We start from the raw sequence: 12,084 nt of genomic DNA on the forward strand, positions 1-12,084 counted from the left end.
CCCCCCAGCCCCGCCTTACACCCCAACAGCCGTCCGCTAAGCGCTGCCTCTCCTCCTGCCAGACACTTCATTACAGACGGGACGAACGGGCCCAGGCGCCCTGCACTGCGTCACATAAATCATGGCTTCCTGCGCCGTAAGTCACAGGCCGTGATGGCTGTGAAACGCCAGGCCTGACAGAGGCTGCAGGGCGGCCAGCCCTCTGTCATCTTTAGAGCCCCGGACGACAGCGGGGAGAGAGGCCCCTCCCCTCAGGGCGCAGCCCTTGGGAGGGCAGCTGGAGCTCGCCCAGCCTCCGACCCTGGTCTTCTGGCCCAAAAAGACCCCTTCCCTCGGATCATGCCCACCTGCCAGCCCAGACAGGGGTCCCAGTCAGCCCAGAGCTGTGGCAGAGGGTTCGAGGTTGACCCCCGGGCCTCACACCCACCAAGCCCCTCCTGGCCGCCATTGCTTTGCTCCACACTTGTGGCACCCCAGCCTCACCAAGGAGGGAGCTGAGGTTCACAGAGGAGACGCCCCTCCTCACCCGGGGCCCCTGGAGGATTAGTGGAGATCAGGAATCACGCCCAGTTCCAGAACCTTCCGCCACCCACACCGACGCCCTCTCGCCTTCACTCGCGGTCGCTCGCAGACTGCTTACTCTTTTCCTCGTGGGCAGCCTGCGCTTCTCCCCCCATCCCGCCCAGATTATCGCACCCGTGTCACTGATAAGAGTACATACCCCGGTTCTGTGCCTACCCTCCCACGAACCCACGACAGACTGTTTCTGCTCCCACGGACAGATGGGGAAACTCAGAGATCTAAAGCCAGGTGCTGAGGTCACCCAGAGTGAGCACAGGGCCTGTGTGACCGCAAAGCCTGGTCTTGCAACCTCCATTTCCTTGCTTAGGACCCAGGCACTGTCCCGGGGCCTCGTGGGGACTAAGCAATGACAGCTGGGGCAAATGTTTACTACCTGAAAATAGCCGGTCAGGGCGAGGCACTACCTTGGCCAGGTCCCTTTGAGTGCTGTCCAGGATCCCCCATCTTCTGAAGGATTGGGGCGGTGGAAAGAGGGCGGTGAGGGTCCAGCAGCCTGGGTTCCCAACCCTCCCTCTGCTGTGTGGCCCTGGCCAATTTACTTTCCTTCTCTGGGCCTCCATCTTCCCATCTGCCCATGGAGAAGGTTCCCCCGCCTCCTGGGGGCAAAAGCTGCTCGGGTGACATGCCCAGAGTCCCGGGCTGAGGTGCGCCCACGCGTGCTCAGTGTTGAGAAGGCCTGGGGCTGGGAGGTGGGGGCCGTTCCCAGGCTGCAGGCTCCCACGGGAGCAGGTGTGCCTGCCTGAGCCGGTCCCGGGAGGCTCCAGGGCTATATCGCCCGGTGGCCATTAAGCTCACGTGGCTGTTTCAGCTTAATTTTAAATGAATTAAAATGATATAAGAGAAAACATTTGGGTTCTCAGTCACACCGGCCACATTTCAAACACTCGATAGCCACGTGTGGCCATGGCTACTGTAGGCGCAGCCCAGGTATAGAGCATTTTCATCAACGTGGAAAGCTCCACCGGGCTGCGCTGCACCACGGCCGGGTCCCAGACAGCACCAGCTTAGCTGAGCTGCCTGGGCTGGGAGGCACGTGCATCCTCACATCCCAGCAACCCTCTTGACGGGCCCGGCTCCGGACAGAGCAGCTGGACCACCGCAGGGGTGCAGGAATTGTCCACGGAGGCATTTGGGGCAGGACCAGTCTCCCAGGCTAAGGGTGGTCCCTCCTGCTTCGGAAGGTCCAGCCCCTTAGCCCCAGTGCAAAGCATTAGCAGCTTCCTGCATTATGGCCACTGACAGGCCTCCAAAAGCCCAGTGGGGATGCTTCGAGTCCCCCAACCGTCAAAGGCTCTCTCCGTCCCTGGCCCCCAGCCACCCATCCTGTGGTGCAGATGGAGAAACAGCCCAGGGGCTCCTAGGGGCTCCTACTGTCCTCTGCTCCATCGCAGCGAAAAACAAGGCTTCTCGTTATTGCAAAGAACCCCCGTTTCGTCCCCCTCCGACCCTTCCAAAATGCCCTGAAAACCACGCAGTGTCTCCCGGGGACACGCACGGCTCTATTTTCTCCCGTCTGTCTAGCGCCCCCACCCTCACCCACCCTCAAGCGTACACTCCACATTTCCCTGCATTTTCAAGAGGTTCTTGGGTGGAAGGCAGCCCACTGTGTCCCACGAATCCCAGGCCAGAAACTTCTGTGTTTGTGGCAGGTTCCTAATAAGGACTTGGGGAGCCTTCAGCGGGAGATTCTAGACTAGACCCCAGGAAGCCCTCCCCCTGTGCTGACATCATGGCCCAGGAGGCCTTCCTTTGCCTATGTGTGGGGACCTTCGCCCTCTGTCCCCTCCCCGGTCAGAAACCAAAGCTTTGCCCTGGGCTTCCATCCTGCCCCTTCCTCCTCTGGAGGTGAGAGGAGGGGTGGGGGGGGGGGCAGGAGGGGGGAGGCGAGAGGAGACAGTTATTTAGGGTCCACGGAGGCAGTTCCTAGGAGGTGCCTGGAGACCTCACGGGAGAGGGGAGGGGCGGCCCAGGCGGAGCCCCGTGTGGGCGGCCGAGGGGCAGTCACCCCCAGGCCCGGCCTGGCCCACAGACCCCTAGGTGCAGCGTTTCGGGGGTTAGCGTGTTTGCAGCGGGGGCCTTGAGCGATGAGCCTTTAAACTGGGGAGACCGAAGAATAAAGCTGAGAGGGAACAAAGGCAGAACCAGAACCAGCTCATGCTGGGGGTGGTCTGAGGCCTTCCACCACTGCCACGGGCCCCTGAGCCCCTGGAGTGGCTGTCAGGTGAGGAAAATCGGCAGGCCCCCTGAAAGGCCGCCTGGCGCCCCTGGCGACTGCACCCAGCCCCGTGGTCATGCTCGGCGAGGCCCCTCCCGGCCACAGCGTCCACGCCTCCCCACGGCCCACTGCATGCCCCCCTGTCTCCCGCTCGTGTAGTGGGGCAAGGACCCTGGGAGGAGTGAGGGTCTCGCCAGGGTCCCAGGGATTCCGCCTGGTGGACCCTCTTCAAGCTCACTCTGCGCGACCCCGAGCCAGATGGCTCAGAACCTTCCTCTCCAGCAGTGACCTGGGCGGGTGGTTCTGGCCGCCCAAGGGAAGCGCTTTGTTCCACGGGGTGGGGATGAGCTGAGCGCTCGGCCCATCCAGGCCAGATGGTGCTTCTGTCGGGCAGGGAGGGTCCGCGGCAGGCAGAAGCTCCACTAGGGTGTCCTCAAGCGGAGGCAGGGCGAGGGAGCCCAGGGGCTGTGCCCCCACCGCCCCCTTGCAGATGGGGTGGCTGAAACCCGGATGGGTAAACACGGCCCAGGCCGCGTGGCAGGTCAGGCTCACCCCAGGACCTTAGCACGTGACGGGCTCGTCGTCCACAATCACTCAAATGTATCCCCAGCTCCTCTCCTTTGCCGAATGCTTTTGTTGCCCCTCTTACCAGCTCTTCTGGAGGGAGGGGGGCCCCACGCCAGCTCCGTGTATGTGAGGTGTCTGGGAACCGAGCAGGCTACGAGTTGCCTGGGGATTCCACTGCCAGGGCCCTCGGTCCTCACTGAGGACAGGGCCACCTCGTTCCCGCCAGCCACGCAAAGACCAGAGGTGGAGTGTCAGCGGCTCTGATGCAAATGCCCTTGCTGGGTGCAGGGGTCTGGGGCCCCTGTGGTCCCTAACAACCTGCCAGGCTGACAGACAGGAGCTAGTGAGAGAGTCGGGGCCTTCACCGTCCCGGGCCCCTGCAGGAGGCTCAGAGCTCCCGGCACGGCTGGAGCCGCACGCAGGTTGAGTCTGAGGGCGCGGGGGCATGGTGGGGGGGCACCCTTCTCCTGTGTCCAGCTAAGCTCAGTACTCAGAGCCACGGTGAGGACCACAGTGCTCATTCTGTCCAGAAAAGCCTTCCAAAATAGATGCAACAGGGTGTGTCCGGAATGGGATTAGGAAGGACGGGCTGAGGTCACTGGCTCCGAGGGGAGGGTGATGTGTTCTAGCCCTAAGCGACCGGGCAGCCTGCTGAGGGCCAGGCCGTGGCCTAGACCTTCCCGAGCTGCGGGATCAAGCAGGTGAGCTGGGGGGCGGCCCATGACAGCCTCTCTCGTGTCGGTGACCCAGTGCCCTTTGCAGAGGGGCCAGAGCTAGTTCTCCCCAGCAGAGGAACAAACACAAACAGGGAGGGCGAGAGCGAACGTTTGTGTTTCTGGGTTCAACCCCTGGGGAAGGAGTCGGGCTGGAACCTGGGCCTGACCTCCCTCGTCCAAGGCCTCCCCCCAAGGACGGCTGTGGAATGAACACGTGCACAGGCCCCAAACAGAGGTCCATGGCCAAACCACAGGGCCCGGGGAAGCAGCCCAGGCCATCTGGGAAGCCAGCTACCCTCCTCTCCTCTGCTGGCCCTATGGGGTCCACTCGGGGTTCCCCAGGCCCGTCTGTGAGCAGGGTTGGGGGGGGGCTGCAGGCGTTCCTTTGCCTGAGGCTTGGGAAAGACAGAGGTCCCCGCCCCCCAGCTTGCGGTCTGGCGAGGGGGCCAGATTCTCTCTACAAAGGTCACCCGAAACCCAAACGTCTTCCCATGGCCTTGGCTTTATTAGCCTGACCTGTTCCGGCCCCGTCTGCCGTGGGGCTGAGTGGTGTGTGCGCCTCTGAAGGCAGCCTGGGCCCTCCGGGGACTGCCTGCACCTCCGGCACCGCGTGGCTTCCCGCCTGTGTCTGCGGGAGCCGTGTCTCTCCTGTCCCCGAGCACCTGCTCGGGGCCGGGCTCGCTGGGGCACAGCTGCGTGGTGCCGCTTTGTGGCAGCTGCCTGGGCCCTGGGCTGGCCCCCATCCCGGCAGGGAGGCAGGGCTCCTCCAGAGGCACAGAGGACAGTTCTGGAAGCCCCACGAAGGGAGCAGGGGACTCACCCCCTTTCAAGGGCCTGTGCGAGGCCCATCCCCAGGGGGCCGGAAGAGTGGGAGACCAGGACCAGAGCTCAGTCCTAATCAAAGAGTAAGGACAGGAGGCACCCACCCGGGCAGGAGGAGTCTGCCAGGTTCTCACCCAGCAGCATGCCTTCCTCTCCAGACCTAGAGAGCGAGGGGCTCTCGGGGAAACCAAGCCAGGAGAGGGAGCTTCGGCACAGGGGAGGGGGGTGCTGATCTGAGACCCCTCCCACCCCTGCTTCTGGCACCGCTTTCAGGGCTGGGAACTCTCGGGAGGCTCAAGGCAGGAAGAGCTTGCTGTCTGATCCACCCCCCACCCTTCCTGGGATCTGGGAACCAGACCATTCTGCTAACCTTGACCTCAGGGACCAGGCCAGTCTGGCACGCACACTCTATGCCTTCCCTACTGCGCCTGAGGCAGACAGTACTAATCAATCGCCAGTTCCAGACACACCTTACACCTCTCCGAGGCTGCTCTGGGCAGCCTTCCAGTCAAGGCTAGGAACCCAGGGTAAAGCTCCCTGCCTCCCTGCTTTGACACGGGCCTTATTGAGTGCTTCTTAAGCGCCTTCTGAGAAGCTCTCAAGGGCTACAGGCGTGGTCCCTGAGCCTAAGGGGCTATGGGTGGCTTTTTTAGGGTGTGGGTGGACTCGAGACCACCCTTTGGTCAGTGGCCACAGCACGGGCCTTCTGGGTCCTCTTTCCACCCTCTCAGTTTGCATCTGTTTGGGGGGGATGGTTCGCAGGCCTCGACTGAGGGCAGGGGGAGCCCAAGTTCTGGCCAGGGTCCTCCGGCCTCCGGATCGGCTGAGGCCCCGCTCCCCGCCCCTCAGTAGATCCCTTTCATCCTCTTGTTGTCGGGATCGAAGGGAGACTTGAGGTGAGCCTGGGCCGGGTAGGTCACCCCCATCCTCTCCAGGGCGTACTCTCCACTCTTCACAAAGTCCAGCGAGACCTAGTAGCGGAAGAGGAGGGATCTTGGTCACTCGTTACCCAGTGGGTGCTGGGCTCACGCTACCTGCCTCTTGGGACGGGGCCAGCTGTCTCGGCCTCACGCCCCCCCTGCGGGCAAACCCATCGCTGTGCTGAGGGTCCTCCCTGAGCCGAGGAACTGCCCTGAGCAGGTAGATTCCGTGGCCCCGTGGCCCCCGAGTTGGACTTGAGCACCTGGGGTCCAGCAGAGCCGAGGTCTGGCAGTCAGCGAGATTTCTCCCGCGGGGCAGCACCCCTCCGCCCTGGAACTGCAGGTTCCTGGGAACCGGAGCACGGCCTGGACACGCAGGGCAGTGGCGGGCAGAGGCAGAGTGGGCTGGCCCGGCGCAGGATCCTGTTCTCCTGGTGCAGAGAATACACCCAGGGCCGGGCCTCACGGAGGGGCTCTGCTCGGGCTGTTAAATGCCCTCTCTCGGCAGCTCAGGGCTGGATGGAAAAAATACCCCAAAGAGACGAGGCTTTTTACGTGACTGCGGTGTTGGAATGAAGCGGCTTCTAGACCAGGCTTCTGAGCCGTGGTGGGCACTGGCCGGGCTCAGAGCTCCACGCTGCCCCCACTGGGCCCAGAGGCAGGTGGCAGAGACCACTGGTGCCTTCAGACGTCTGAAGGACGGGCTTGCCCAGAGCTGGGGCGTAGTCCTTGCTAATAAACACCCCGGAGGCCACCAATTCTGCCCCCAGGTCCAGAGCCTTTCCTTTCAAGGGCAGTTTTCCTATTTTACAAAGGAGTCTTGGTTATCCCGCTGCTGTGCTGGTAAATGTTTAACAACCAGCTCTCGAGGGAGGGGAAGGGGTTGGGGGATGGGGGAGGCCTGATGGTGACGTTTGCCCATTTCCATGGTATAAACACACTGGACATCCCTGATGGCGGGGCTGGGAAGAGGTGGACACAGTCGGCTCTTACAAGCCAGCCTGAGCCGGCCCTGGCTCTGCACTGGTCAAACCCAGGTATCCTGGGCCACCTGTCTGGGTAGGGATAAGCATTCCTTCCTCGGTCACGTTAATTAGAAACCCAACCTGACCAAGCAGAAAAAGCAAGAATTATTGTTCTTTGAAAGGAGAGGTGACTAGGCCTGCACGCACCCCTACCCTTGCATGGGGCAAATGGACACGGGGCTTCCGCTGGGACCCAGGGCTCCATATCTGGGGTGTCAGAGGGTCCTTTGTCACCGCAAAACGTCATCACTAGCCATGGCAACCCCACGGCAATAAGTGGAGCTCATTAAGGCTCCACTTAGAGCAGAGATCTGTAGACAGCCCTGTGAGGCAGTGGGAATAATCTGTCCCCATTTTACAGATGAGGAAACCGAGGCTCAGAGAGACGCCCTTGTCCAAGGTCGCCAGGCCAGTCCAGGGCAGAGCGCCAAAGCTACTGAGGCCGAGCCTGTGTCCTGAGCCTCCCAGCCCACTGCGGATGCAGCCTCCTCAGACAGCACCGCAGCCTGGCCCCTGCCCCCTTGGGCCTGCCATCGGGCCTGGCCCGCCCCTGCGCCTCTGCCAGGGCTGGTCTGACTCACTCCTCCTGCCCCCTCCATGCTGCTGCTTCCAGGTGCCTCCCCCAACCTGGAGCCTCAGTGGGGGGAGGTGGGGGGCCGCAGCCCAGAGACGGTCGGGCAGGGGAGGCCGGAAGGCCCAGCCGGATGGGCATCCCTGCTCCGACGTCAGAGCCTCTTGGGGCCCCTTTCTCCGCCGTCAGGGGGCTGGTGCGCGACTCCAGGGAAGCAAGCAGGCGAAGATGGCACCGATGATAATGAGCTCCCCCCGCACTCGCGTCACCACCCAGCCAGCCCGGCACGAGCTTCACACCCCCCCAGGGCTCAGACCCCTGGAGACCCTCTAAGGGCCCTCGCTCTGCCCTCACTCCCCTGCCAGTGTGGACGGTGGCATCCATGCTCAGTGGGGGGTTATCTGGGTTTACAAATGATTGTTTGGGCAAAATGTTTAGATTTTCTCCACGCGGAACAAGCTGCCCCTCTGTCTCATTGCCAAGTTTCCCAAATGTGCCTGCGCGTGCACGTGTCTGTGTGCACGTGTGTCAGTACGTGTGCGCACATGCGGGTATACGCGCGTGTACACTGACGTGTGTGCACACAACCGTCTGCACGCACACGGTGTCTCAAGCTCTAGGGAGCAGCAGGCATTAGCCTGGCCCAGAGCCTCTTCCTGACCAGGAGAAGCTTGGAGCTCCCAAAATCAGATTCTTTTGGAGAGAAAACATGGAAGGAGCTCCGAGTCTGCCCAGGGACACAGCCCCATCAGTCAGTCACCTCACTGTGCTCTGGTCCCCGCACGCCCGGCACACTCGAGGCGGTGGGCAGGGGTGCTGGTGCGGAGCCTGAGAGGACCTGGGGCTCCCGGTGGCAGTGCTGGGGAGTTGGACTCACCGGCCCGCCGCTGGGGTCCCGGATGTAGCCGTAGGCCAGGGTCTTGTCGATGGTGAACCCAAAGTCGGCTCTCCGGACGTGGCCCACCACCTGGCCGTTTCTCCAGATGGCCTCCAGGCCGAACATGGGCACTTTCCTGGAAGAAGCAATAGACGGCTGGGACCCCAGAGCCCCCGGAGGGGAAACTCCTGCGCTTTGCCTGGTCGAGGAGAGAGGAGCCGTGCCCGCCAGACCACGGGCTCCACGCTGCGGGGCTGGTCTGCTATGAGCCCCCGTGCCCAGCGCCTGGGCCCCGGGGATGCCACGGCACAGGCTCCGAGCAAATAAATGAATGAACAGAAAACACCAAAACCAGGATCTGACTTCCGTGTCTCTAGGGACAGGCCCCACAGATTTGGAAGAGGCCCACCTTGAGGATTTGACTTCTGATCAGTTTAAAACTGTCGTACGACTTGTTTTACTCTGGGGTCTCCTTTTTCTACAGCGTGCTGCATCATCTATTAAAAGTGATTTTCTGTATTACACGTAAGGTACAATGCTCGCTGTAAAAGTTTTGAAAATGCAAGATAGAAAACAAAGATTAAGCTACAGTCACAGAAACGCCAACACCGGATCGTCTGGTGCAGATCTGGGCAGACGTGCCCCTCCTGTGCGTCGCACCTGCGAGGGCTGTGCTGGGCCCTGGGGAGGCCGCGAGCACCACGTGGCCCCGTGGGTCTCCGGGGCGGGTGTGAGGACCACGCCCGGAGGCGAGTGGGGCACAGCTGGGCCCAGTTACGGTAACTGGAACTGGGTGAACCCTACACTGAGGAAAAGAGCCTGCACGGGGTCTGGGGTGTCGCCCAGTTCAGAGACCAGGAGGAAAAGGTCTGGGCCCCACAGGTCCAGTGGATGAGGGTGGGACGGAAGGAGGCTATGTAAGCACGTTCTTGTCTCCTTTGGTCTCACCCAGTCCTGCCGGGGCGCCACGTCCATGGGAGGGAACAGCCTCAGAGAGGCCACCTGCCTCGCCCAGGGCCCCAGAGCAAATGCCGCGGGAGCTCTCTGTGACTCCCCAGCGGCGCCCAGGCCGGGTCTCTCCTCAGGCCTGGGACCGGCCAGGCCACGGCACTGGGCGGATTCTGCAGCCCGGCAGGGAACCCCCGAGCGGGGAGAGCCAGGCTGTGGCCGGTGCTGTCTGAAGTTGTGGGCGCTTCCTGGAGGGCCAGGCGGCAGAAGGCCTCGGCGGACCCCTGCTCTACCTGCACTCCAAACCAGAGCTGAGCTGCTCCCCCGGAGAAGGACAAGGACTCAAGCAGAGAGGCGGCCTGATGGGAGCCCAGGGAGAAGCCGTAGGACGGTGCCGGCCCCCAGCTCTGCTCTCTCTCCGCCCCCTCCCCTGGGCACTCTCAACACTTGCTTTGAAGGTTCCAAATCTGGGAGAAGTGGCACCCTTGACGGCTGGCTGTCAGCTCCAAATCGACGAAGCCCAGGGACGCCCGCCGCCCTGGAGACGGTTGCCACTCAGACTCCGTGTCACACCATCTATGTCTTCCAGTGCCAGCACCCCGGACCCAGGGACAATGTGGGCTCAGCTCCGAGCACGTAAGGGCGACACGCTCAAAAGCTGCCCCGGGGGAGGTGGGGGAGAAGGGATCAGGCCCCTCCACAGGGCTCTCCCGGGCGAGAGCCACCCTGTCCCTTGGCCCCCACGGTCTCCACCTGTAAGTGGGGCTGGTGGCCCCAGCCTGGCCCTTCCCTCCACGGTCCCCCCTCCCGGGCTGTGGACACAGTGGGACGTGGCAGCACCGTGACGGGCAGCCAGCTCGAGGCCCTTGGCCTGGAGCCTCCCACAGAGCTGGCTTGGGTTGGCAGGGCCTTTCACTTTTAAAATCTGTGTTTGAGGGAATTCCCTGGCGGTCCAGTGGTAAGGCCTCTGCACGTTCACTGCCGAGGGCGTGGGTTCAATCCCTGGCTGGGGAACTAAGACACTGCTGGCGCATGGCGTGGCCAAAATAAAATAAAATAAAATAAAATCTGATGAGCGCTACCCTCTTTACTCCCTGCTGACCAGCACTGGCCCCGGGCCTGGTTTGCACCCTGCCCGGCCCTGGCGGGATCTGAGCAGCGTTGGCTTCGGAGTCAGGCCCGGCACGGACCCAGCCTTCTCACCTGTAACGGGGCTGCGGTGGGAGTTCTGGGAGAGGGTGCCTGGCCTGTGGGGAGCGTCACACCAGGCGGCTCGAGAGGAGGAACCCCGAGGCCTGCTTGTCTGCGGCAGTCACTTCTGGCAGCCCTGGCCCCAGGGGTACTCACTCGTCCACGGTGAAGCCCACCAGGCGCCGGCAGAGGCCCTTGGCCCGCTGCTTCTCCAGGGCCTCGCGCCCCAGGAAGGGGATGGCGGACTTGAGTTTGCAGGCGAAGGCCAAACCCGCTTCCAGGGGGCTGTCATCGGGCCGCAGGTCGGCGTGCCAGTGCCGGTAGCCTGGGTGGGAGACGACGGGGTCAGCGCCAGCAGAGGCAGACACAAGCCCTTCGCGAGACGCACGTGGGCCCCTGCCCCAGCCCACATGCCCACCCTAGAAACCCCGTGACCTGGGCCTCCCGGGGCGGGGGGCATCCTCGATCGTAGTAGGTCCCCTGGACGAGCCCCCATCAGCACTGCGGCACCTGTGCCGTCAGGCTGGGGGCCCTGGGGAGGGGGCTGTGAAGGGGCAGCGCTGAGGGCCCCTTCCCGTTCCGATGTCCTCCAGCTCTCTCCGGGAAACTTGGCGCTACATCCAAATCCAGCTCTGGCCCCCGCCCGCCCCTACCTGGGAGAGCACCCCTCCCCTCAAGAGTGCTGGTGTCAAGAGATGCCAGCACCATCCCCGGGCCTGCATGGAGGACCCGGTTCGTGGACAGCAAAGGGGGTTTGGGGAGATAGCAAAGGTTGGGGGAAGGGGGAGCACAGTGGGGCTGGAAGGGTCATGGGGCCAGAGGCGGGGCTAACAGCCTCTCTGCCTCCAGTGGGCGTGGCTCAGGCAGCCCACCGCGGCGCCCAAGCCCTGCACACACCTTTCTCAATGCTCAGGGAGTCGATGGCCCGGTACCCGGCATTGACGAGGCCGTGCTTGGCCCCTGCTGCCATCACAGCCTGGTACACGGGCAGGCAGGACGACCTCGGGATGTGCAGCTCCCAGCCCAGCTCCCCAACGAAGGACAGCCTCATGGCCCGGACCTGGCGGACAAGTCACAGCTTAGACGTGGGCCAGGGTCAGACGACTGAGGTCAAGGTCCAGCCACCACTTACTGGTGGACACTTCCTACCGTCACCATTATTAGCCGGCCCTGGGCCCAGGCCACGGCCTCTGGCCCCAAGAAACGGGGGGTCCCGAGGAGAGTCCTCAGGGGCACTCTGGAAATGTTTTTTGTTGTTGTTTAATAAGTTTATTGATTGATCGATTGATTTTTGGCTGCCTTGGGTCTTCATTGCTGCGCGCGGGCTTTCTCTTGTGGCGAGTGGAGGCTACTCTTCGTTGCGGTGCACGGGCTTCTCATTGCGGTGGCTTCTCTTGTTGGGGAGCACAGGCTCTAGGCGTGCAGGCTTCAGTAGTTGTGGCACGCGGGCTCAGTAGTTGTAGCTCGCAGGCTCTAGAGCACAGTCTCAGTAGCTGAGGCCCATGGGCTTAGTTGTTCGTGGCATGTGGGATCTGCCCGGACCAGGGCTCGAACCCGTGTCCCCTGCATTGGCAGGCGGATTCTTAACCACTGCGCCACCAGGGAAGTCCCTGGAAATCTTTAAAAGGAAGGGGTGTCATCGTTGGGGGT

General features: G+C 62.9%; 1 protein-coding gene across 1 annotated transcript in view; it reads right to left on the reverse strand.

Moving 5' to 3' along the window:
- Positions 1–1,935: 1,935 nt before the first annotated feature.
- SARDH (sarcosine dehydrogenase) overlaps positions 1,936–12,084 on the reverse strand; it is a 65,315-nt gene continuing 55,166 nt past the window's right edge. Inside the window, exons 18-21 of the mRNA XM_082842722.1 lie at positions 11,332–11,494; positions 10,591–10,759; positions 8,296–8,431; positions 1,936–5,873 (exon numbers count right to left, since the gene is read on the reverse strand). Of these exons, the coding sequence (XP_082698848.1) occupies positions 5,748–5,873; positions 8,296–8,431; positions 10,591–10,759; positions 11,332–11,494 (594 nt within the window). The 3' untranslated portion in view covers positions 1,936–5,747. The remainder of the gene's footprint in view (positions 5,874–8,295; positions 8,432–10,590; positions 10,760–11,331; positions 11,495–12,084) is intronic.

This window comes from Leucopleurus acutus (assembly GCF_964270905.1).
Source record: "Leucopleurus acutus genome assembly, chromosome: 7".
Lineage (NCBI taxonomy): Eukaryota > Metazoa > Chordata > Mammalia > Artiodactyla > Delphinidae > Leucopleurus > Leucopleurus acutus.